Consider the following 27,356-nt stretch of genomic DNA (forward strand, 5'->3'; position numbering starts at 1 on the left):
TTAATTGATACGTAGATTATATATATACAATTTACGTCTTACCTTATTCACTGTGTAGACCACTCTATAACACTCTTGCTACAGTGAAGTGAAATGCCTTTTCGTTTGAATAAAGCGGCGTGTGACAGTGTATATGAAGTTCCACAGGTTTGCGAGGCCAAAGGATTGGATGTGAAATGTTTTATTAAGGCGGTGGCGTTCGCAGCGGTGCTCGTTCTTCAACTATGCCTGTTTTTCTTTTTCGTATGGAATAGAGAAAATACTTGAATATTATCTATTATGTATTTCCTATAAGTATTTATTTGAATATAATTTAATTTATAAAGCTGTTCCTTGTGTCTGTGATTACACTACCCTTTGTGATTAAACTAAAATTAAGATGCATCTCGTGCTCAGCGGTGAAAGAAAACATCGTGTGGAAACCTGCATGTGACAAATTTCATAGAAATTCTGCCATATGTGGAATACACACACCAACCCGCATTGGAACAGCGTGGTGGAATATGTTCCAAAACCTCCTCAAAGGGAGAGGAGGTCTTTAGCCCAGCAGTGGGAATTTACAGGCTTTTATTGTTGTTGTTGCTGTTGTGATTAAACTGGAACGCATTAATATATTGGTGTTATTTACTGACTGTTGAATAAATAATGTGATTAATAGCGTAAGCCTATTTTTGTCAGTGATTATTTATGAGACAATGGCTGCATATAATAAATCGGTTATAGTTTTCATTTTGAAGAGCTGTAGCCGTGGATGTGTAGATTTAAGAGGATTCTTGATTGCAATTTACTAAACTGTTACCGTTAAACATAGAAATCATTTTAGAGAGCGGAAAATATATTGGCCGTTACGGAGTTACTACGGTAAGAAGAATTGCAAAAGTAAACATTCGTACTGAATTAACGCATTATTGCGCATTCAACTAATGAGCTGAACATAGTTACAAAATTACTATTTTATTATTCTATTATGTCCGTATTCTACGTCAAAAATCAATGTCTATGGTTTGTAATAATCGATTCGATTAAAACAATCAAATAGATCGTGATTGAGTATCAAACAGCCAAACACGAAATATTTTATACACACTATTATACTAAAAAGGAATTATGCATATTGCTCATACAATATATTCATATTCTCCGATAAATTTGAAATCTCTTACACACCCCAATTGCAACAAATAGGAGTCTGATTGGGTACATTGAGGCATTTTTGGCGAATTTTCTGTTGTAATAAGCCGCGAGTGATCATAGCCATGAATGTCAATGCGTGGTGAAACGTGCGGTAATCATTTCATCACCTTTGCTTCTCTCAATTCCGACCTATTCAACCGCCTTTCTGTTTATTATGCTCTGCAAAGCGTAAGGCGAACATCGGTAACTTAATGATTTTTAAATTGTCCATAATTGAACATAGGCTTTAAATAGATACTCTTTTTTCGTAACCTCGTTACTTATTAATATATATTTATCTTAGTATTATAAAAACACGAACACCGCTACTGAGAATTTCTCTATGTTAAAACCTAAACAATTTTGCTAGCCCATCCTCTTAGATATTTAGACTGATGTTATGTGCAGCACTTAGTGTATACACGAGCCATAGATTCATAGAATCGACTTGAGTATTTGAGAAGTGACTCCATAAAAATAGTTTTATGATTGAGTCTTGGGAGGCTTTCCTATCATTTTGGGGACAAGGTTTTTCGAACTTGTTCCACCACTCTGTTTTTATATCGGATAATGGAAAATCATGTATGAAAGCATTTTTATCCTACACAAATATTTCTTCACGGTAATTTGCTTCACAAACGACGAAGAGATTTACTATAAAAACAAATAAAACACTCGAGAAATTCTCACAAGGTTTTTAAACCGGTTCGGTTAAGATTCACGTGTCTAGCCACTAGGAGATCGGGGCTCCTAAACACAGTATAATTTGGTCCAAAAACTGATAAGACCACGGTATATATAAAATGCCACAGGCATCTGATTTTAATGTAATTAAAGGATTCAAAATTTGTTTAGCATTTTTGTTAATTCTAAAAAAACTGATTGCGCGAATAGCCATCTTACGCACAGTAATCGATGCATATTACCCAAAGTAGAATGCCATACATATTTTTTTCGCGAATGATGCAGAGTTGTTTTAGTAGCTGATCTATAAATATGAAGGCTACATTATAAGTATACATTGTTATATGTAACAAAAATATGTTTTGGTCCATATTGATTGAATTATATATACTTACTGTTGCTGTATGACTTTCAAATATATTTCTTATTTAATAATTACCTGAATTACGTAGCCTACTCTTAATTTGTAAAAGATAATACAAGCATATTCAAAAACAAACGAATATAATTTTAATATATATGTCGTTTAAATGAAAATTTCAATGCTTAATTATGTTTTCACATTTTTCTACTAACTTAATAGAACTTCACAGGATTTTGTTTATTGATAAATAAAAAATCGTGCATGTTTGACAATGGCACAACCGTAGGTTGAATATCGTCATTTCTTTGATTCCCGTCTATTGTAAATCAGATAAAAGCGACACTTTTCGCGCCCATCTGAGTGAATACACCTATTATGCGAACACAAAAGTGGATATAACAAACGAAAATGCCATCGCTACCATAATTATATATATACATCATTTACAACAATACTTCGAAATGTTTACGTATGTCGTGTTACTACACGTAATATTTAAAAACTGGTTTCTTTTTTTTTTTTTTTAATAAATATGAGACAACATCACATACATTACTCTGATCCCAATGTAAGTAGCTGAAGCACTTGTGTTATGGAAATCAGAAGTAACGACGGTACCACATACACCCAGACCCAAGACAACATAGAAAACTAATGGTAATATACATTGACTCGGCCGGGAATCGAACCCGGGACCTCAGAGTAGTGTACCCATGAAAACCGGTGTACACACCACTCGACCATGGAGGTCGTCAAAAAAGGAACCTATCCTACCAAAATTTCATAAAATTATTTTTTTTATGGTATAGGTTGGTGGACTGGCATATAGGCCACCTGATGGTAAGTGGTCACCATCACCCATAGACAATGACACTGTAAGAATTAATATTTCTTACATCGTCAATGCGCCACCAACCTTGGGAACTAAGTTGCTATGTCCCTTGTGCCTGTAGTTACACTGGCTCACTCACCCTTCAAACCGGAACACAAGTATACTGAGTACCGTTATTTGGCGGTAGAATAACTGGTGAGTGGGACTTGTGGCTTGCACAAAGCCCTACCACCAAGTGAATTCGGTACATTGGTTTGGTTGTAAAGAGCCATAGACAGACAGAGCTCCACATTTATAATTAGTATTAAGTTCTAAATTAGTATAGAAATATAAGTATAAGATAATGTCGTCATTATAATAGAATGTTATATCTAATTACTCATAAGTATGATCTTACTTTCTTATACGAAATATTTTTATAAATACCTATGCAATTGTGTGACTGTGATTATTATGTCGAGGAATGTTTGAGATATTTCTGGAAATAGTAATAAGGTTATTATATTCAGAGTTGATTAAGTCACTACAGACTCATAAACTATCGTTATTCGCTTGCCTTTGTATACTTATACTAGCTACCGTTCCGACTTCGCACGGCGCGGCAATAATCGCTTACATAAAAATTTTCGATTTAAGAAAACACTAAAAGAAAATTTCTTGTAATTTATGCGTTTAAAAACTCGAAAATTCTACTTTATTCCACTATATTATGCATGTTTTATACATATATGTAGTTAATACATATATATATCCTCTTCTCTTGAACCACTCTATTCATTGATGAAAATCGCATTAAAATGAGTTGGGTAGTTTAAAAGACACGTGTAGACGACGCGAGGCGATTGTTTTATACTATGTAGAGATTTATAAAATTTGAATGTTTAATAATTTATAATTAGATGAATAAATGTTTTTCGTTTAAAATCTGTTAAAATTACCAGAAATAGGCAACAACGCTTTATGTTAGGATAGTTTTATAGTAGAAATTGTGCAGTGAAATAGATGGGATATCTTTTTTATATTTATAGAAATAAAGGAAATTGTATACGTATAATAATCATATTACAAAAAAAAAAAAGATTACAAATTTATCTCACCCTCATGGGCAAAACATATTGTGTCTTTTTTAAATTACTTACTACGTATTTACTCAGGCGTGCCTTGAAGTTCTTTTCCTAAGAACAACATGCTGTAAAAGATAAAATGTCAATACTCTAGTTTAAGACACCACCATTAAAAGAATTTAAATATGTATATTCTAAGTTTCACTACTTGTTTTGAAGAAAATAATATTCACATTGATTTTATTAAATGCATTTACCTACCTACTGTTAGAATTCATGCAAATCAGATTTTGCATAACATATTTGTTTTTTAAGATATAACTACATCATCAATTACATCTCAATATTCATCGAAAAAAAAGTGTATTTGTAATTATTAGTATATGTCTTATTTAACATAAATATTTCCTTTATTCATAGACTGGAAAGATGTTATCAGGATCTAAAATGTCCCGTTAATGTATCGTATCGTATGGTATGAAATTGTTAAAGAGCTTCGAATTATTTTATGCATGGTCAAAAGATCAAAATTATACTTGTAAAGTTAAAAAATAGATATATTTGTTACCTTTAATCTTCTGCCTAAATTATGTGCAAGAATATTTAATTTATTCAAGGGATAATGAAGATCTAACTCAAATGCAAAGATTTAAATTGAAATATGTAGAATTCATTGAAAAGACTCCTCTTAGAGAATACGAATTATTTACTTATAGTACAATCGCTAAGTCAAGACGTCTGGCAACCATACCTCGAAGACCAACCAATAGATGCGTTCTAGTTGTAACTTTAATAAATAGTCAAAAGGTATTTTTTGATACAGCTACTAAAAACATAATGATACCGTGACAGTTTTCTTGTTTATGAAAAGTCTTTAAACATATTTAATGTAACAACTACGTTACAAGAAGTACAAAACTATTATCTTTATTGATTATTTATACACATTCAAAATCTACAACATTAAAAGGCTCGTGTCCACTGAAACTAAAACATTTATTCTCTCCTATGTCATCGCTCCTAAAAGTTAAGTTGTAAATTAAGTTGGAAACTAATTTAAATAAAAAAAAATCATGTTGATCCAAATAATTAATAAAGCATCATTTGTACGATATTTTTGTATATAAGCAATATGAATATCCAAAGTAAAATGGATGGCTCCCTGGCTATAATATTCTTTTAAATTTTTACGAACAGCGCCATCTAGAGTTTAGTATAAGCTTAACTAAGCGAAACTGAGCAACATTATTTCTAGTTTACCAGTCTTTTGATAGATGGCGCTTTACAAGTTTCAAGCGTTCATTCATTTGAACGTTTAACGTGACAACGTAAGATGGCGCTGTTGTGTTTTATTTGACATGAAGCAAGTGCATAAGATCTAACTAGCAACCTGCCTCGACTTCATTAGAATATAAATAAACCACTAATAAACAAAACAACTTTATGGATCCGTATAATTAATAGATAATAATTGATTTATGTTCTCAATCGATATAAACTGAATAAGTTATTATTTAATAACAGTGTAACTAAGGCAAATTAAAAAAAAAACCACTATCATATTTGAAAACCACATTTGAACCTAATATATAGGTACTCATATTATATTAAAACTCTTAATCAAGATATCTACTAAATTGAATCGATTGAAATATCGTTACATAATATACACCTACGTAATAAATGTTACATAGGTACCTATATATCTATGCCGATGTATGTGTTGAGAACATTTCTTTGTCTCCTCTTTACTATTAGGAGAATACAATACGTAATATTTTTACAGGGAGTTAATAATAAAATATTTCATAAGAATATAATAATCCCTTCGAATATTTGTATTGGTTCGTTTTTATTGAATACACAATTAATTGGAATTCAAATACCATAAAAACCACCATAAACGATTTTATCTGGATAAATTCTATTAAAAACAGTCAGAGAGTAAGTAAGTGAACATAAATAATAATCAATAATTCATAATATTTCGCAGGCGCGTTGTCATGGCTCACGGTCTTCAAGAGGTTGTTGACGAACGTAGATGGTATTACTGTTATTAGGAATGAGTAATTTTTTATCATAATAATATGTTAAGACAGAACAATAATAAAAACAACTAATTCATACACGTAATACTCTAGGTAGGTATTATTGTATTCTGCAGAATAGTTTTCTAAAATAAATTTGGCAATCGTTCTATTAACGTCTTAAAAGATTTCCGTGTACTCTGAATTGCAATTAAACTTACACACTTAATCAAAGATCGAAAAGTATTTCGTTTTTGTATATTGTTTAGGTGGGTAATTATATTCTTTATTTAAATGAGTAGTTATATTTAATATGCTTTAAATAAAACATCGCCGTATCTGTTTGTGTTTTTGTATATTTTTTGATACAATTTTTTAATCTTTTTCATATTTTGTTAGTTTTATAAACAATTAGGTAGTGTCCAAAATACGATTCAATGTTTTCCAAAATGTCTGTACTCATAAGCAATAAAATTTACTTATACAAAAGACGATCGGATTCATCCATATTAATGACTAGTTAAAACAATCAACAGCCTAGAAATTAATACGGATAGATTGTCAGTTGTTATTTTGGATAATGTGAAAGGCTATGTAACTATGTAACGTTTTGAACTCCCGTTATAATAATCGTAGAACGTCAAGCCCTGGATTATTCATTTTCTTAGTCACAACCGAGTTTACTGTTGTCGTCAATCTGTCTGGTTACTTTATAAAATCAACACACCTGTTTATTGACTTACATATATATATTATCATACGTTTCCATTCTTAGGTAGTAGCGTAAACATTGTTCAAATATTTAGATTTGTGTGAAATAATTACATTTATCTATAAAATAACAAGTATCGATACTTGTTATAGGAATAACATTATGTGATGTTTACACCCTATAAGGCACAGATCACGAGGTTGTGGGTCGGGTTTGATGAGGAATTATTAGTAGCAGCTCGAAGTCTCTATAGTATTTACACTTCCGTTCCTCAGAAATAACATGCCGTTATTGAGGCGCGTTTATAAGAAATTACTTACCGTTTCGTTTGTTTTCTGTACCTATGTAATTTATTTCTAGAATTGAATTCTTGAGCAACATGTTGGTGGCTTGTGGTTTGGATATATATACCTTACCGGCAAGACTAAGTAATAAGAAAGTTTTGATGTAGTATTTAGTTTTTATCCAAATCGATTCAGACTCCACTCCTTGTATAATTATAATTACTATACGAGTTTCAATGTCCGCTTCAAAAAATAATTGCCTGTGTACTTAACAAGTAGTTACTTAGGCATAAGTTTATTGTGTGTAATAATGAGTATCTACTGATAATGATAAAAATTGATGTAATAGGTAAGTATTTATCAAAAGCAAATGGAAACAGGGCAATTTTCCGATTTGTAATAGGCTAGTTGGCATGGCGCCCGCGTACAAATATTTATATTACGAAAACTTGACAATGTAAACAAGAAGGCAAAAAATAGAACTGTATTTTAGTCTTTTATTATTGTTTTAAAGCAAACAAACAGGTAATTAATTACTGAAAACACGATCGTGGGATATTAATAAAACAATGAGATACATATAAAAATATTTTATTAAAAACATTTTGGTAACATTTAATAAGAACACTTAGGTAAAAATAAATCGACATCAAAATCATTTAAAAAGAACAGCCTGGACTGGAAGTTCACGGAGGAAACCGGAACAGCAAAAAACTAAAATAAATAAAAACAATGATAACACTCTAGGCAGACATGTCTAATTGACAACCAGAATTAAGGCATCGCAAGAATAATTATTTAAGTACGATAAAATACCTACGGCTATTATTATAATTACAACAAATAAACGCCTAGTGCGTAGCGTTCGCATGTGAGGCGTCGCCGCCGTTTCCCGCGCCGCTCGGCGACGCCGGGCGAGGTGGGAGGCGACGGCGACGCGCGACCCTGTACAGTCTCTTGGCAGGGAACTTACATCGAGTATTATTGCCACTAACATTATTTCACTCCAATCACGAGACATTTCGCTTGCCACTACGCCGTAATTATACACTACTAAATACTAAAACATCCCAATTATACGAAGCTATGTTAAAATTTTACCTAACTAATAATATTATCTTCGGTTAATTTTGATACTAGAATGATATAACATCATCTCATATTGTACTCTTAACATTAGATACGCTGGATTAAATTATAAAATGAGGAATTACATGTTATACATAATATTGCAAGCATTACTGAGATTGTGCACGTTACGTGTATTCTTTCTTTAAAAGTAACAATTTTAAACTTATGTGTTAAGAAGGACGATCGCTTATACTGAAGTAGACGAGGGTCGGGCAACCGGCCGCTACGGCCTGCCCTTACAAACAGCTACATTAAAGGAACAGTCAAAGATTAAATTACGAGCATTGGCACTTTCAATATTAAATCTTAATTACACTCTCGAAATAGCACTGCATATCAATAACCAACTTAAAAACTAAATTCAGATCAGTCATTTATGATATCACATCAAAATAAACAGGGAAATATATAATATGTGATTATCGATTGGATATACTATATAATATATATTATATTCTTTTCAAAAGAGGTATTAATTTTCTTAAGGGTTACTAAAATATTGAGCTCTGCGCCGCGCGCGACGCACGATATCACGGTAATAAGAGAACAACATTAAACCAATAAGTTTTGGTACTTGGAGTCTGTCTCCGAGTTAATTCTATTTCGCTAAACCTACATAATGCTTATCAGATACGTAATACACAGGACGCGCACCCTCGGCGGTCGCAGACATTCCGCGGGCGCCTCGTCTAGGCAATAAACCCTTCATCCCTATACAATTTTCATTATAAAAATACTGTCATTTGACTACAGTTCAATGAGAAAAATATTTATCATAAATATGAATGAACAATAGATAAAATACAACATAATATAATATAATGTATATGATTTGACTAAACAAAATAAAATGCATAAAATTGAAATGATTAAACGTTGTAAAATCACTTGAAGACACTTAGCAATGGAAGGTACTAATTGATATTTTAGAAAAAAAAAAAAATCATTCAGTTAAAATAAATAGCACAACAACCAATATATTTGGCAATGTGGATTAAAATAATTAACAACTACTACCCCTCGGCTGCTAACTTAAACAAAATTGGAATGCAAATATTGCATCGCACCTCGGCCTCTGTTGGTATATGGGAGCGCGGCGCTCTGCCGACAGGGACTCCTACACTACGACTTAGGAGACTTTACAACAAGAGCTACTATATAAAACTGTGCGTATCTCTCCAAATACTCCCCTTTGAACTACATTCGATTGAAGCTTGTCATATTAAAGTTAATAACTAAATAATAATCTGAATGCAACATTTCATTTTAAATAACCATAACAACCATTTTGTGAGTATGTGTGACTGAATATAGCACACCGCTTGCAAAGGCACCTCTAAAATTTAGGATTTTGATATTAGCGACTTAGAGATGCCTTTCAATTTAGGATTATTGTTATGTATATCACTGTAAGCTGCATTCTGAGATCCATGCTATATGTTCAGTCATGACCCACTGAATCATAAATATTATATTAAAATTTTGTAAATTATTCACCTATTTGTTTATGTTCATAGCCCATTTGTATTGATTACTGCATAAATATAGATATCATAATAAATTGGCGATGACTCACAGATAAAGCAATTGATAAAAAATGCAATGTTATCATGTAAATTTAAATCGTGATAAGACCATTGTTTCGGTAGAGTTCTGCTAATAAAATTATCGTTATAAATTTTAAATAAATCAATGCGTCATTGTTGGTCCCTTCCATAATATTTGCCAAACCTTGAATCAAATCCCATATAAATATAAATAAAATTTTGATAACTACAAACTGTATTGTCTCATATCAACATTTTTTATAAAAATAACTTTGTGGGAAATATTTAAAGATTATCGTGTAGAAATACCAGTTCAAATTTAAAGCTGATCACAACATAGCAGAACCAAAGTTGCACAAAAGGACAGTATCAATTATTATTCATTATAGTAGTTAGTACTTTACACATTACTTACATATAATTTAAGAGACTCACTATTAAATATCTTGACTAAATTAAGAGACCATGGATATTACAATTTAAATATGCATTTATAGAGAATTTTCCAGTCTGTTAACGACACTTACGATAATTTCACTAGAAGCCCAGCATCTGGGCGTATTTAAATGACTCCAACGTTTTAAAACGGTCTGTAACATCTACTAAAACCTTAGAATATCTAATCACTGTTTTAATTTGTGATGATATGCACTGATAACCCATTATTACTATGTTCCTCATGGGTTCGTCACATAACTATACAAGTTGTTCAAGCTTTCACACAAGAGTGGATGGGAAACAGATATTTTGGGCAATGTGTCAAGATTGTAACCTCTAGATGACATGTCATCACTATTATATTATGTTCGGACGGTAAATCCAACAATCATAATTATATCTTAAAATTAACATTCAACTTGGCTATAAATTCGTGCCGTCTCGTCAAAATCGTAGATTGAATATACGAGATGCAGCCTTTCGGTTAAAACAATGATGATTCTGTTTATAAATGACTGTGGAATATATTTCATATCAATAACCCTACACTAAATATTATCATAAAACAATATTCAAATAATAACTATAAGACGTAATGGTGGGAATAACTCATTATGACATTTAAAAGTAAAAATCCATAATAATTTAAATTTCAATATTGCTTTAAAGTAATTAAACATAAAACCTAAGGGTCAAAAACTTTTTGAACCAATTGATTTTATGTCAATCAATTGACATAAATTGTTAATAATTTAATATGCATTATTAAACAAGTAATATTCTTTGGATAACAAATAATTATTAATATTTCTAAGAGGAACTAAATGTAATATAATATATTATTTTTTTGTCTTTATATATTAAATAATAATTTATAAGATTGGAATTTGAGGACTGATTCATTAAGATCCTAGTTTTTGGGATTAAAATGCCAATTTTGTATGTTTTTATATAACATATGGCATTAACTTCTCATAATAACCTAACTTTTAATTTATCACACATTTAAATAAGTTAAAAACAAAAACGAAATTAAAATGGATCATCACGCGTTTCTTAGAATTTGTCAAAAATTGCATTTTTTTTTAAATTAAGATCACAGTATTAAGTCACTTTTAAATTGTAACTCTACGAATTCGCGGGACGATGGCCACATACATATTCCACAGTCATCTGAACTGGGTCACATCAGGCAAATACATTAACAAAACATTAGGATATTGTCACGAACCAGCGACTTCAGTTCATGTGAAAAATTTGTTCATTAGCTAAAATAAATAGTACCTGGTAGAAAATAGGAATCCCTGACATTTTAGGCTAGAATATCAGGTCGTCAGGTCATAAATTCATTATAATTTAATGAACTAAAGTCGTTGGCTAAAATTTACAACGGTAGGACTAACGCCATTTGTGTGACATGTTGAACAGTCGATTTGCACCCTGATGTGTCCCAGTTATAACCCAAAATTTCGTTTGTTCAGGTTTACGTTGTCATATTGTCGGATTAATCTGTGGCGGCTACGACCCAAGAGAAGCCACACAAGCGGCAAGAATCTTTTACGTACTGCGTGCGTGTCCCGTACGGTCCCAACCGGTGGTACTGCGATCGGTTGGCGAAGAACAGTGCAGGGTTGTTTGGTGGCAGTACTGTGGCACGGTAATTCCATCGAGGATCAGTGAGATTAGCACTCAAGTTGAGAATATCATGCCCTCCGTAAAATATTGTAACATCTTCAACTTTTTTCTCTTTCGGACGTGGCTGTGGTTGCACAACGGGTTCGAATAATTTCTGAAATACATCAATATACGAATATAAACACGAACGAATAAGTTTCACTACATAATAGGACTTGGTTCAATGCAAAAATCGATATTTTTAATTGTACGATTATAATTACGAAAACCATTAATATTTATTTTTTAATACTAATAAACAAAAGAAAAAAAAATCCATTAGTGAAATAAGCTCTACTTTAGTCCCCAAAATCTTTCCATTATCACACGTCAATTGTACACAACATTGATAGCGTAAGACGTTCGCCATTACGGAATATTATGAAAATAGAGAGGTCAAGGCCAGGACGTACGCAAACAAAATAGTGCAAATTATTAAAATTTTCTTACCTTCTCTGTTGTCTGAGGACTAGACGGCAAAGAGTCGTTATTCACCGACTCGGATTTCAACGAGCCCAATGAGCCGATACCGCTAGATTCACTGGAGACAGATGGGCTCGGGCTCGTCTGAGACTGAGACAGGCCCGCTATATCTATGATATGCCTGAACGAATTAAAATTTTCTGTCTCCAATCCAGCCAGAGGTAGTGCAACTGATAAAGCCATGTCTGCAAATGGATAATAACAATTGTATTCCAATTTACACGTGCATAATATACGCTACTGCGTGTGAACACTTCGAAGTTATGTTGACAGCATTCAACGCGCCAAATTTTCTTACCACCACACAAAATATGTATGCGTAATTCACCGTTAACGAGATAATCACAAATAAAAAAAAACACTTAGATAATAAGAATAAGAAAAACAATAATTACCGAAAAGCGCAATCTTCAAAAGTACAAGCCTCGGCGTAGTTGAAAGAGATCGAACATTTACGAAGTGAAGTTGGTTACATTATCTCGCGTTTGCGTGTGCGTGATGTCGAGCGGCAAGCGGAAGTTATTTTTTAGTCGGTAAAACAGTCTATTACGCAGCAAACAGAGATTTATTGAAATATCAATTAATGTATAACAAAATTACGTTTATAATGTATATTTATGTTTTTAATGATTAAAAAATGATTTATTATGAAGTTTGTAGGCATTTGTAGTCAGAAAATAATATTTGATTTGTTCTGCAGCAGCGCCATCTAGACAAGCCAAACCTAAGACAAAACTAGCATATTCAAAGATTTCGTTCAGTTCTGTGGCGCTAGATGGCATACCTCCATTAAAATGTAAGTTTACGATGTATCCAACAGATGGCGCTCTGCAGTACTACATTTAACATTATAAAATTGTGTTCTTTAGTATTTTTGTCATAAAAAATACTCTTTTATGTTACTAATCAATGACTCTTAAGGAACGATTTTATTATGTACAAATAAAACAGAATTTACTATCTACATTATAGAAATAAAATATAAATGTAGGTGAAAAATATACTCTGATTACATTAAAGAACAAAAAATTAACTAGCTATTTGTGTATTCTCATCTGTGCAGGTACCTATAAAACATACCTATCACATATTATTGTAAAAAGAATAATATTTATACTGATATAAGATAAGAATACCATCTAATTTTCTTACATTAAATAATATTATGTTAATTTATTAACACCAAATCATTACAGATGTCCACGCAAATTGTAAATCGTTTCTATGAATACTATTCTTTAATATCAAATTACAAACTGGTCTAGGCTAGGCTAGGCTATCATTAATGAAGAACATTCTGTACTTAGTAAATACTTACTACATTATATAGCAGAGATATAAGCAGATCACACGGGGTATGTAAATCTATGGTTTATTTATTTTTACTGCAACTGTCATTGATATTAAACTTTCCCTACCCAAAGATCGTCAACTAATGAAAAACCGATACTTTTAAATTAAATAAGTATTTTAATATATTTTGGTAACTATATTTTATCATGTCATATTACATATACAATCTATATCTATATATTTTACAATATATATATATTTAAATGAGAAGAGTCATGGCTAACGTACCTTAAATATAAAATAATCGTGAACAAGTCTTTGATTAACAATAGATTCTGTTGCAGGTGTATACATGTAGGTACTTATGTTAAATAAAGCCTATATATAGGCATAATATAATAGACTATATTCTTAACAGGATAAGATTCGGATATGTAGTTGTATCGGAATAGGTCATTTGATGTTAAGTGACCACGGCATGTTAAGTGGTCACCACCGCAGAGACAGTGGTACTGTAAGAAATATTAACCACAACACGAAATTTTACCCTTGTGCCTGTAGTAGTAATGTAGGAACATTTAAATACTAAGTTTGCTGCTTGGTGATACAATGGCTTCGTGCAAGCCTGTCTGGTTATGTGTGGTACATAACCAGACATGTTTGCAAGAAGCCATTTCAGCAAGTCTTGAAGTACTTCCACCACAGATGGCCCACTAGGTGCACTATATTGGAAATAATTTACAAAACGCTTCAAACACACTGGTGGGGTAGGGGTAAGATGTGGGAAAACAGAGAAACGGCTTAAATCATTACAAGAATTAAAAATTTCAGATTAATTTATAACTTCCAATATATATTTCAACTTTAATTTAGAAGAAAATGACGTGTAACTATTTAACTACGAAAAACTAGCTTTAATTGTAAAAGGCAGTTGTCTGTGTTTTTTTTTTACAGATTGATGTCAAAACGGCTATTTAATAAGTACCTTTTTATATTATGGACAAGACCGTCTTAAGCCAAGATGTAGGGGGTGTAAAAATCTCCGGGCAAAAGGGGCGCTTCGCCGATGATGGTCAAGTCTCGGACATTAAAAAATGCGCCCTAGAGGGTCTCAAATTTTGGCGAGGGGTGACCGTAGAAGACTTCTTGCAGCATAAGGTTAAGACGAATAAATACTTTTTTTTTACTGAAAAAATAATTACATCTTACTTCCTTGAGCGCTAATATAATTTAAGCATTTTTTTATTCATCACTTTGGCACGCACAATTAATTTACGTCTTAAAGGCAATTTTATTATTAAAAAACTACCCATATTTATATTTATTATAGGGAACTTTGAAAAAATATCGATACGGATAATGGATGTATAGCAAGTATCTTGATGCGTTGCATATTTAAAAAAAAAAAACTTTAATATGCTGATGTAGTCGGAGAGATATAATTGACAGTCCGGACGCTTTCGGAGCGATCGCGATATGTGGAGACAAAAAGTTAGTATGACAGATTTGTAGCGCTCTAAAATATGTGCAAAAAATTCAGCGACGATATATACCTACTTATAACTATTATGTATAAGTAGTTAGCATGTACGATTTTGACATTTAGTACTAATATAGTAATTGCAACAATTTATTAAACCATATAAAATAGATAAGAATTCTTTTACTCGTAGTAAGTGTAATCAATAATTTTAAAACTGTTATAAGATATTGAAATACTCAAACATGCAATAGTTTGAGCAAAGTCAGGGCGGTTAGTTAGGAAATAAAGGCTTTCAAAATGTAGAGAATACTTGAAACATATCAAAACGATCAAACACTGAGTAACTATGCATCGACTTAAAAATGAAGTGACGTCACGTATATATACTTTTAAGATAATGAATAAAAAGCATGGAATGTGTTTGTATTTCTTGAAATAATCGTTTTTTAATCAAAGTATTTTTATCGCATTAGACCATAATCATTTATTTAGGATAAGCAATTTAGTTGGTAGAGTCAAATGTTTTATTGTTTTGTATGGAACCCAGGTTGGATCGGTGATAGAAAAATAATCATAAAATAATCATGTGCATAATAAAATAATAATCATAATTTTGAATTTTAAAGTAGAAAACAAACTTTTGTATACGTATCTAGTAATTTTTTTATTATAATAGATTGGTAGGTATTTAACAATGTAGGTACCAGGAAACATCTAGTTAGGTATTTACTTCATCACTCATCACTAAGATACAGATGTGTTATTCTAAATGATTTAATATGGAACAAAGCCGGCGTTCTGATATTAGAAAGATTTGTATCATCCGTTTGTATGATGTGTGAGGTTACTTGCGTTAAAAAGTTCGAGATCTATTGAGTAATAAATATTTGTAAAGATAACAAAATTCTTTAAATGATGAAGCGTGTCCTCAGAATCTTTGTAAGGTTAACCGTTATGTATTAAACATGTTAAAATTTTAGATAGTATGCATTCCCGTTGCAATGAGGGAATGCGAGCGACGGCGTGGAGGCGTCACATCGATGTCACTCGTTATCGCTGCGCCGTAATTGCGACGGCCAGCGCCCGCTGGCGCGATTTGTAAATATTCTTATTTCGCCACTTATAGCGTCCGTTCAATAAAATAATAATAGTAAACATCCGTGCAAATGGCCGGCGGGCGGCGGGCGGCGGGGCGCGGGCCTCGGGCGGCCGAAGGGGCAGCGGGGGATGCGGCGCGGAGGGAAAGCTTATCGATTCGCGCCCGCGCGACACACTGTATCTATCCTCTCATCGAAGCCCGTTTGCTGGCCCCACAAAGAAAGAGATAGGTTTCGCCGACTTTGATCCTTTTGTTTTTGGGCAGCGTCCGGCGATGCGGGCGGGGGCTGAAAAATGTGAAGGGGCGCTGATTGGCCGGGCCGGCCCCGCCCCCGCTCCGCGCATGCAGCCTCCGTCAAAGCCTCCGGTGCTCAGTTCAAGGGCGGTTGCGGCGCCGCACGCTGACTTGTTTGGGTTCTCGGTTATTTATAACATGATAAGAACAATTACCGCAGCCGAGCTGATAACGGTATCGACAAGCGGTTCATTTGCCTATATTTGTCAATCAAAGTGGCAATTTTCTATACAATACACAATGGTTCTTAAATACGCCATGAATGGTCGACACAAGCAAGACGCTTAGTAACCATGAACATAACACATAGACAGTTAACAAAACAATTACATATTTATAATGTTATTATATTACAGGTACTTTAGTAAGTACCTACTTGTAACTAACTTTATCACTATAGCAATTAAACTCAACTTTTTTTAATACTTATATAATTTATCAGTAGGCACATAAGACGTTTTATAAATATATTTTCGTAAATGATGTTTATAATGTTTAAGCGTTGGTTCCAAAAACAATATTCAATTAACTTTTTATTAAATTTATACGAAGCGCTGTTCATGGAATAATGAACTAAATAAGTATTTAATGAATATATAGTTACTTACCGGAGTAGGTAGACACGTTTATTAATGAAATTAAAATTAAAATATATTTGTATATGTTTATATTATGGCATACAGTATATGTCTTAATATAGCTTTAATTAATTTGATAGAGTCGTCGGAGTGAACAAAACGGCTCTATATTATATATATATATGTATATTTGTTTATCTTATAAGAATGTAGAAGATCATGATATCTAATCTAATATGAATTACCAGAGATTAAGTAATTATAATAATTATTTTTTATTTTATATTGGAATAAAATGCGAATAATATCGGTCAGAAGTAAACTGGGTTGTATATCGACGACGACCAGAAATATTCATTGATGATGAAATATTGATTCAATTAAAGCGTATTTATATTATGCCTTATTAACATAATCTAGTTAACGCTTATATTTAGACAAAGCTGTATACATAATTTTTATTTATTTTTGGATTGTAATGCGGTTTGACATTGAATGATATTACTTAAAAAAAACAATTCAATAAGAGAGAATGAGAAAGATAAGATGATACGACCAGAGTTCTTATATGATGCAAACAAATGCATTTTTTCTATTTAACCTGTGCACTTTTTTTTTCTAATATCAATCCCAGAGAGTTATCGCAAGAGTGCGTTGAATGTATAATATTATATTCTAGCTAGAGGGTGTAAATTTAACAAATACACGTTTCACTTTGTTTTCATTAAAAAGTTTATTGATTTATTTATTTATGCACTTGCACATATTATATAATTTAAGGAAGTATAAATGTGTACCTACAATAAATTTGATGATTAGTTCCGTTCAAGAAATAAAACGTCATTGTCGTATTGAATTTAATTTGAAGGACAGTACTCGTATATAGTATTTTATAATTTATATTCTTATTAGAATATAAATCAATTGTTTGTGAAAATAATACACGCAGCCGAGAGTTACCTACATATTTACAAAGATGTTCAGAAATTAAGAAAGTATTATCTTTTTAAATGGATTACGCTGCTAATGTTATCAATTTTCTTTTTTTATTCAATGTAGAAATGCAGTAGGTAATTGGGACACCGTGTCATAACCCACATTTTTTTAATAATACTGATGACAGGATACATTTAAAGATATGACCTTCTATTAGTTATATTAATTGTATGCTATCAAACTATCTGATTTATCTTTTAAAATAAAACTTTTATTAGGTACATTAATGTAACAATAAACACTTAATTGTTATACATATACATATATAATAATAAAAAAATGTGTATAATTTTAAATAAATTGTAATTTATTTGATTAATGTATATATTTAATTATTCTATAAATTAAATCAACCTACTTTTAATTAGAACATAGTTATAATGACACCGGTTTATTAAAAATATTAGATTTAATGGTGATTTAATGTTGTATAAACACACCTTGGCTGGCCAAATATAAAAAAGTAATTTTATATAAAACTTTTTACTACTAACCTTTTTCTTCTCTGTTAATAATATATTTAAGTTGATTATAATATAATCTAAACAAAAAAAATACTATCTAGGTTGACCTATATTCAGTAAATTTATCATGGCCTTTATGATATACTTATAGGTATTTTGTTACCAAAGGGATATGGGACGGATTCGGAAAAGCTATTCACAGTGTAAATTTGTTTAAGAATCTATGTCAAAGACAGGTGTAAAACAAGTCTGCAAAAATGTTATATATGTTTCAAACCAAATAATTAATTGATTTGTCAAGATGGATGATGTAAAAAAAGTTCTAGTGTTTTTTTTCATTAATAACACATAAGTAAGTGTACATTATATTTTATTACTTTCATGAATACACTTCCAACTTATACATCTTCGAATATATCGTTGGAATAAAGTTGTGAAGGGGTGAAATTATTAATTATGTAAATACACACTGGGATAGGATGACATTGTTATTGAAAATGGAAATATTGGTTTAACCGGTCCGCTATGTTGAATCTCATGTATTACGAGGTAAGTACGAGACTACTTGATGGTAGGGCTTTGTGCAAGCCCGCCTGGGTCGGTACCACCTCATCAGATATTCTATCGCCAAACAAAAGTACTTAGTATTGTACTTAGTATATTTATTAAGTTAATACTCAAAATGTGTATTCTCAATTGGAATCCAACTTGACCAAGACATTTAAAAATTCAGTGTTGAAATTGATCTTGAAATGTACCCACTTATGTTACTTAGTTCTTTGCGTGCTTACTACACTATCGCATCCATCATAGGGAACAGCTGAGTGGGGCCTCAAAGGTGAAGTCTCTAGAGACAACTATAATTAAAGTAGACTATATTTCTACATTATAAATATTAAATAATGACTTGACGTTTACTATTTAATTGCAAAATCAGCGATGAGACCTGTAAAAAAATCACATATAAGTGATATACCTAATTTCTATACTGCCGTATTCAATCATCAATGTACGAAAACGAATGCGATGTTATAAGAATTTGACACATGCAGGTTTCCTCACGATGTTTTTCTTCACCACCGAGCAGGAGATGAATTATAAACACAAATTAAGCACATATATATAGTGGTGCTTGCCTGGGTTTAAACCCGCAATCATCGGTTAAGATGCACGCGTTCTAACCACTGTGCTCTCTCAGCTCTGATAACTAGTATTTTATTAAAATTAATGAGATAGAAATATATTCAAAATTTATTTCTTTGTCATTTTATTTGCATGTATTTGAATCTGAGAAGGCACGTGACTTTCTTTCGTTTTAAACGTGATGATAATAATCAGCGTGACATTTATTTAAATCGGTACGTTACAACAAATGATGAGTCTGTCGCTTCGATCACTTTAGAGCTGGTGAAATGGCGTCTTCTCTTTGTTGTGATACATATGGAGACGAGTGCGTTTAAAAACGTCGTAAGGTAAATAGTCGCGTTATTGTTAACAGCGTTAATTTTTTATAACATAAGTATTATTTATATATTGACCACTCAACGATAAATATATGATACGAGTTATATAATAAAGATTTTAAATTAATGTAATTTTTCTTAGCAGCTCTTATTATTTTTTTCTTATTGTTTTATAGTGAACAGTATGTTTAATGGTTTTGATCATAGACATTGGCGATGTAAGAAATATTTATAAATTACTTCTTGCAACGGCAAAGGTATTGAGCCTTTCTAAGCCCGGGATACAATATATATGTCTGTATAATCTATACTAATAATATAAATGCGAAAGTAACTCTGACTATCTAGCGTTCTTTTACAGCCAAACGTCTAAAGCGATTTTGATGAAATTTGGTACGTAGCGAACTTTCACTTTAAGAAAGGACATAGGCTATTTTAATCTTGACACATGACAGCTAAAGAATCGCAAGCGAAGTCGTGGGCGATAACCCGTATTAAATAAAATAAAATCTAGGCCAGCTACAGGTTAAGATTAAATAAAAAAGTATGCTTGACGTTTCTTGGTGGTAGGGCTTTGTGCAAGCCCGCCTGGGTAGGTACCACCCACTCATCAGATATTCTACCGCTAAACAACAGTACGCAGTATTGTTGTGTTCCGGTTTGAAGGGTGAATGAGCCAGTATAACTACAGGCACAAGCATCTTAGTTCCCAAGGTTGGTGGCATTGACGATGTAAGGAATAGTTAATATTGCTCACAGCATCATTGTCTATTGGTGATGGTGACTACTTACCATCAGGTGGCCCATATGCTCGTCCGCCAACCTATTCTATAAAAATAAAATAAAAATAAAATTTAAATGTGCACCATGAGATATACCTATTAAGTGAAAATGAAAGATGATTGCTTCGTTACCGTGAAAATAATATTCAATTTATTTATTAAAATACTCTATTGACTAACAGATTGCGGATTACAGAGCAAATGGCGTACTTAATGCCTCAAGGCATTGTCTATCAGTACTGTTTGTTAAACAGATATTCATGAAACACAAACACTATTAAAATAAAAGCGACTGAATCCGTTCAATAATAGCAAACATTTTTATTCGACGATGTATAAGATTCAATTAGTAATTGTATTTGTGAAAATAAAGTAAAATGTTTTTTTTTTTTTAATATATTGCGGTTTCGTGGCCAAAATCAATCCGTATGTCCCCAAGTTGAGTCGTGACGGAGTGACAGGTAAATGAACGCGACCAATTGATGTTGTAACACGTCTTTCTCATGTCCGGGATATTTGAAATGAGTCAGAGAGTCAGTACAGAACATACTCTCGCAAAACTTCGAGAAGATTTTTTAGGGATCTCGAAACTTACGACAAATTTTAGTTTGATTCCATTTTATTGTAAACTGCAAGTCAATCATTTTACATTTGGCGCCAAAATCATAAAACCTTTTTTGAGTGAAATTATAATGTCAAATAGTATATATTAGTTTATATTTGTCTCTACCAAAAATTAATTCATATCGTTTCTATAAAAAATCTATAAAAAAAAAACATATGATTTTTTTAATTATTTTTATATACCTACATAGCAATGATTACATTCGCTTCGTGCTTATTCTTTTTATAAAACTCAAAATATTATAGTGATATTTTAGACTTACATTTTAAAATATTTTAAGTACATCTAAAAATAAAATAGAATATTTCATTGCATTCTTATTAGCATTAGAGTGTTTGTAAAATTGAATGGTATTAAAATTCAGTTGCATCAGCTATACATACTAACAGCGAATTTATATAAAATGCATTTAAAAATGTGACAACTTATTATAAAAAAGTAGATGTGATATAGATAAATAATTTTACATATTGTTTCTTAGTATTTTATTTTATTTAAAACCATTATAATAAAGGGTGAAGTGGATGATCGGTGTATTAAAATATAATTGATTCATATTAAAGATTTAAATTATAATTGTAATGTGAATAGATTACATATTTTTAAGTGTTTGGGGTACTAATAAACTTTCTTAAATGGTGACTAAGAAAAAATCTAGCATCAAGAAAACTGACGAATGTATCTTTTGTTACAGAGTAAAATACTTCGACGTATAATGTATAGATTATGCGGCACCATTAGCTAATGGTTGTGTACCTTAGGCGTCCGCTAAGCGACGAAATATTTAAATAGGTATCCACGATCCATCCGCGGCTATCTCCAGATAAAACGCCCCAATTCACATGCGTGAGCCGCGTGATGGATGAGTCCGACGATCAGACCCTACCCCCCACCGAAATTTGCCTTCCCACCCCCGACAACGGCTCGGCCTAAGTCCTGTAGGTGATCCATTACACTGGCATTTTTGCGTAATCCCCGTTTATAAATATGAAATTGAAGGAAGACCTAGTGATGGTTAATCGACTGTAGGTCGGGGGTCAACGCGTCCCTCTGCCTCAATAATTTATCGCTGAAAAAAAAAAACCTTCGCGAAACATGCGGTATTTTTCATCCGCACCGAGTAAATCAAATCACGGAAAAAGTCATTGAAATTTGATTCGTTAAAAAATAGGTTTCGGACCGCAAGGGTACCGGAGAACCGAAGTCAATACAGAGTACGCAAATTATAGTGATTGTAATCAATACATTGCAGTCCCGTTTATTATAGACGGGGTACGGACTGATTATAGATAATTATAGTTGGGGGAGGTGCGCCGCTCTGATGAGCGATTTGGGTATTATTTGCGCTTTATTTAGGTATTTATTGCGCTCGAGTGACGACGCAGATATTATGCTCGGTTATAATATGCCGCGTCCCTTGAGGGCTGCCTCCCTTCGGCTTTGTACTTACGCGGACATTGATTTGGTAATATTTAGAATGAGAGAATTTAAATATTTGGGCTTGCTACTTAATACGGATAATTTGGGTCAAAGGGAACGCGAAGAACACGTTTTCGACAATTTCGTTTGATTTCCTTTTTAGATATTTTATTTAATGGTTGGTCAAAATATTTACTTTATGTGTTTTGAATTATTTATTCAAATCATTTTATAAATAAAACAATATAACCAAATTACATTATAAAAAAAATTACTTTTATAAACATATACCTAGTACTTAGACTTTTCATAATCAAAATTAAAAACAAGAATTTATTCAAGTAGGTTTTACCAAGAAGTATTTAATGTTTGAAACGGAAATTTAGAGTCAACTGAGAAGAACCGGCAAGAAACCCAGTTTACTCAGTTACCTTTACTAACATTCGAATAAATGGGTACATAGACCGACGATTCATATAAAATTATGGCATAAATAATGTGGTTTTTATAATATAGCTTCATAGAAGGCAATCAAACCTGATATGGGTAGGCAGTAACGAATTGCGGATGAGCGGGTCCGCCACAAACAGCAATTATCAAGATTACGTCAATTCGGTTCAGAATTACAATGCAAATGGTATAACATGATTGGTGTAATTACATCGCGTAGGTATATATATTTATCTAAACGATACATTTGTATCATATATGTAGGTTATATTCATATTACATAGTTACTAAGTTATTTTAATTTAAGCATAAGTAGGACAAAGTATACACTTAGCTAAATATGTGTGATTATTATATGTAGGTTTGTAGGTATATTAAATTAATAAATAAATGTATAAAGAGACTGTTGAAAAGTTTAGGTAATTTTAAATTTATTTTTATGTAACATTCCAATATATATCTATTATTTTTTGGTTTTGGAATATTCACAGACTGTAGAAAAACTAAGCAAAGTTTCATCACAAGCGGAAGAAATGCGGTAGGGGCGGGCGCATCACGGGTATAGAAATAAATATAAATGTTTAATTATAATTTATTTAAGATTTTTAGTTGACCATACAAACTATTATATTCGAGTTTGTACATGAAATGTAAGGTTGTTTTTGTTTAACTTTATTATCGATGATATTAGATCCCGAGTTGGAATCGATTCAAAGCAGCTCCATATTCAATACTTAATACATAAAAATCTAATTTTACTAAGACTTAAACTATTTTTACTCTATGTTACTAAGATTTAAAAACATTGTAACAGCATTCTTTAACTACAACATACCTTTTTTATTTAAGTGTGGTAACCCTAAAAATAAAATGGAATATTTATAACAATAACAGTATAAAAGGTTTTATTTAAATATTAAATTAATGAATATGTGAAACTAGATAAGGCAAATCGTGGTGACGCTTCCCAACCACCATCGTTAAAATACCTGGGGGCGTATAATATTCATTAGGTGCAGGCCGGGATGTTTCCTGGCTTAGTGCACTGATGTGGCGATAAGCGCTTGTTTGGGGTTACCTCAATTCTTTCCGAATTTTAATGCCAATTAGACTACACAATGTTGCCACAGCTGAAAGGATTGAGACCTTTATTAGTGTCGGATATTGTTATGTGCCCGTTCGCGCGGAAATTCGATGGTCATAGAATATGCTGATTACAAGGGTAATTCACAACCCCAGGGCTTTCGATTATAATGGTTGCAACTATATAACTAATTAATTAAATTAACGTTTGCAATGAATATTTTGGGTTACAGATTATTTATTAGTGCATTCATCTAAGAAATCGGATTAATGAAACGTCAATGTAACAAAGATTATATTTATGTTAAAATGGTGTATAGCCAAAAAGTAACATAACGATTTGTAAAATTCCCACTCTTGGGCAAAAGTACCTCTCAAGGAGAATGTTAGGGCAACTCATTGAAACACGTCGCCGGACATATTTTCCTCCACAGACATGTACGAAAATGTAGTATATTCGATGTAGTTTCTGACCACTGAGCCATGAAGGTTCATCTGTTGATGAAAAATGACACAATTTTATAAATACTCATATTTTAACTGATTCCCATACAACTTAATTGTTAAATGACGATTCAAAAGTGCTTGTAAAAGCCCACTTGAATAAAGTATATTTTGATTTTGATTTTGAACGTTAGATAAGTATTAATTATTCTATTTAAAACAAGAAACATTTGTCAATATTGTTTACGCGAAAACAGTTGCATATCGACACGACGATGCCTCAATAATTCTTTCGTCTTAATGTAGCACATACATCACAACATTAATCTGACGTACATGATGGATGCTCGGATTCCCTCTAATATCAACGATACGTTGTTTTTTAACAAGTGCGTATTTCTCACGATTCATTGTAAAACATTTTTGCCGGATTAATTGCTTTATATCGTGCAAGATAAGTATTAATGGTTGACTATCAAGGGGCACCTACATTCGCACCCTTCTAATTATAGAATCTCGTTTATCATAACGTACGTAATGGCGACGTGAGTTATTGGGCTAATTATTGTTATCAGTGCAAGGGAGAATTTAGAGCGATCTCCGGATTTCTTTTGCCAAATAACACAAGACTTGTTCCGACTATATCCATTGTTTGAATAGGAATTGTAAATAAAGAATTAATGTCTAAACTTAAAGCACGTGAAACTGCGAAGCGTTGCTTCTTATATTGTTATATTTGCTTACTAAAATTCTCTCCGTACCGCGCTATATCTTCTAGTATACGTTTTGTGGATATAGGTTAAGTTGTTTTTCAGTTAGACTGTCCGACTGATTAAAAGTCTGTTCATTTAATAGTATAGGAGATTGAGTAAAATTAATTACAAAATGAGAAATTAATTTTAAATGAAAAATAATCTGCTAAGCTCGAATCGTCTTTTGTTTTCATTTGCAAATGACAGAGTATTATTGTTTCGGTAGTAGTGTCAAGTGATATCCCCAGCGGAGCAGTCGCCGGTGTCCGGAGGGCGAGGCATTTCACGAGCGGCTGCCCGCCTGACCTTTCTGGCTCCGGGGACCGAAATGCCATCATGTTTTCATTTTTTCTGCCGCCCGCGCCGCTCACTCGACGACACTCGATTAATTTTTCACGGTACGCTTGTCAAAATGTGATTTAATATAGCACGCAAGGGTTGACCGGGAGCGCGCTTTGACGTGTGATGCGTGCACTTTGTTCGCATGTCCGACGAGGCCTTGGCAAATCCGTTCAACACAGATATCGAGATACGTATAACGTAATTTTCACTTTAATTTCACCTGAAAATTTCACATTTATACCGTACTAAAATATAAAACATTTGCAATAATGGCGCTGTTTTAAGCTCACAATAACCGCCTATTATTATTTGATATTCGGCATTCCGACGCCAGTTACAAGTGGCATTATCAATAACGCCAAAAATAGGAACCGCAATTTTCAATTTGCCGCGTCACTCCGGATTCCAATAGGAAGCGGGGATAAATGGAGTCACATTCCAATATGTCACATTGGCTTTTCGGCATTCTGGATTCGGGGTTTGGGATATTCGGTATGTTCGTTCGTAGTTGGTAGGTACATACGTCGCATAGTGCCCGCACGCATTATATGTCCCACTAATGAGATTCTAACGCACTGGTCGTATAAGACGATTTGTTTTATATTGACTATCCTAATGTGTGCCAATCTTAAACAAATTTACTTAAGTAAAAATTTTTTTTTTACGAATTTAGTAATTTTTTAAATGGTATATTTTATTGGGCAGATAAATTTAATATTTGTGCCCAAAAAGTACTAACTTCAAAATAAAACTTAATTAAAAATAAAAGTTAATCAAAAATAAATTTAATTGAAACTTATCCGTTTGGGGCGTATATTCTACCGCGAATGAGCGAGCATCTAGAAACTAGAGAGTTTCTCTTTTTAGACACTAAGTTATTATTTATTCGGCTGGAAATCAACAAACACTCACTTTTATCAAGTATATAAAATGTATTTATTTTGTTTTATTTTTCTATGAAATGTTTTCTTTTAAAGTCACCAACAAATTATTTAACACGTGATTTCTACCCCAATATGACACATATATTGTATGTAGGTTAATTATTGCGCAAACTATATTTATTACCTATTTTATATGCATTTTTAATATAATTTATTTATTGATATATAAATTGCGTATTCTATATTTACATTCATTTAATAGTATTAGTAATGAATTCATGTTATTTTATTTATTATTACAGCACCCTCCACTTCATATTCTATGATAGATCATAACCTACACCGTTTGCCTGGAAGAGATCGCTATGTAGCGATAAGGTCGCCAAAATAGTATGTTGTCTGTTTTATTAAGGCCAAATCTATTTTCTATTTATTTAATTTCTCTGTGTGGTATGCAATGAAGTATATAAGTGAGCCTTTAATGTTGTTTGG

The 27,356-nt window shown here is 32.2% G+C and overlaps 1 protein-coding gene across 1 annotated transcript; it reads right to left on the reverse strand.

The window, feature by feature from the left end:
- Window positions 1-7,715: 7,715 nt before the first annotated feature.
- On the reverse strand, window positions 7,716-12,913 carry LOC124531454. The gene is made up of 3 exons (XM_047106041.1): window positions 12,809-12,913; window positions 12,381-12,598; window positions 7,716-12,045 (listed from the first exon to the last, which is right to left on the reverse strand). The coding sequence occupies exons 2-3, from the start codon at window positions 12,594-12,596 to the stop codon at window positions 11,761-11,763; spliced, it is 501 nt and encodes a 166-aa protein (XP_046961997.1). The 5' UTR covers window positions 12,597-12,598; window positions 12,809-12,913; the 3' UTR covers window positions 7,716-11,760.
- Between the last annotated feature and the right edge of the window lie 14,443 nt (window positions 12,914-27,356).

The sequence above is a fragment of the Vanessa cardui genome, chromosome 7, assembly GCF_905220365.1.
Source record: "Vanessa cardui chromosome 7, ilVanCard2.1, whole genome shotgun sequence".
Classification (NCBI taxonomy): domain Eukaryota; kingdom Metazoa; phylum Arthropoda; class Insecta; order Lepidoptera; family Nymphalidae; genus Vanessa; species Vanessa cardui.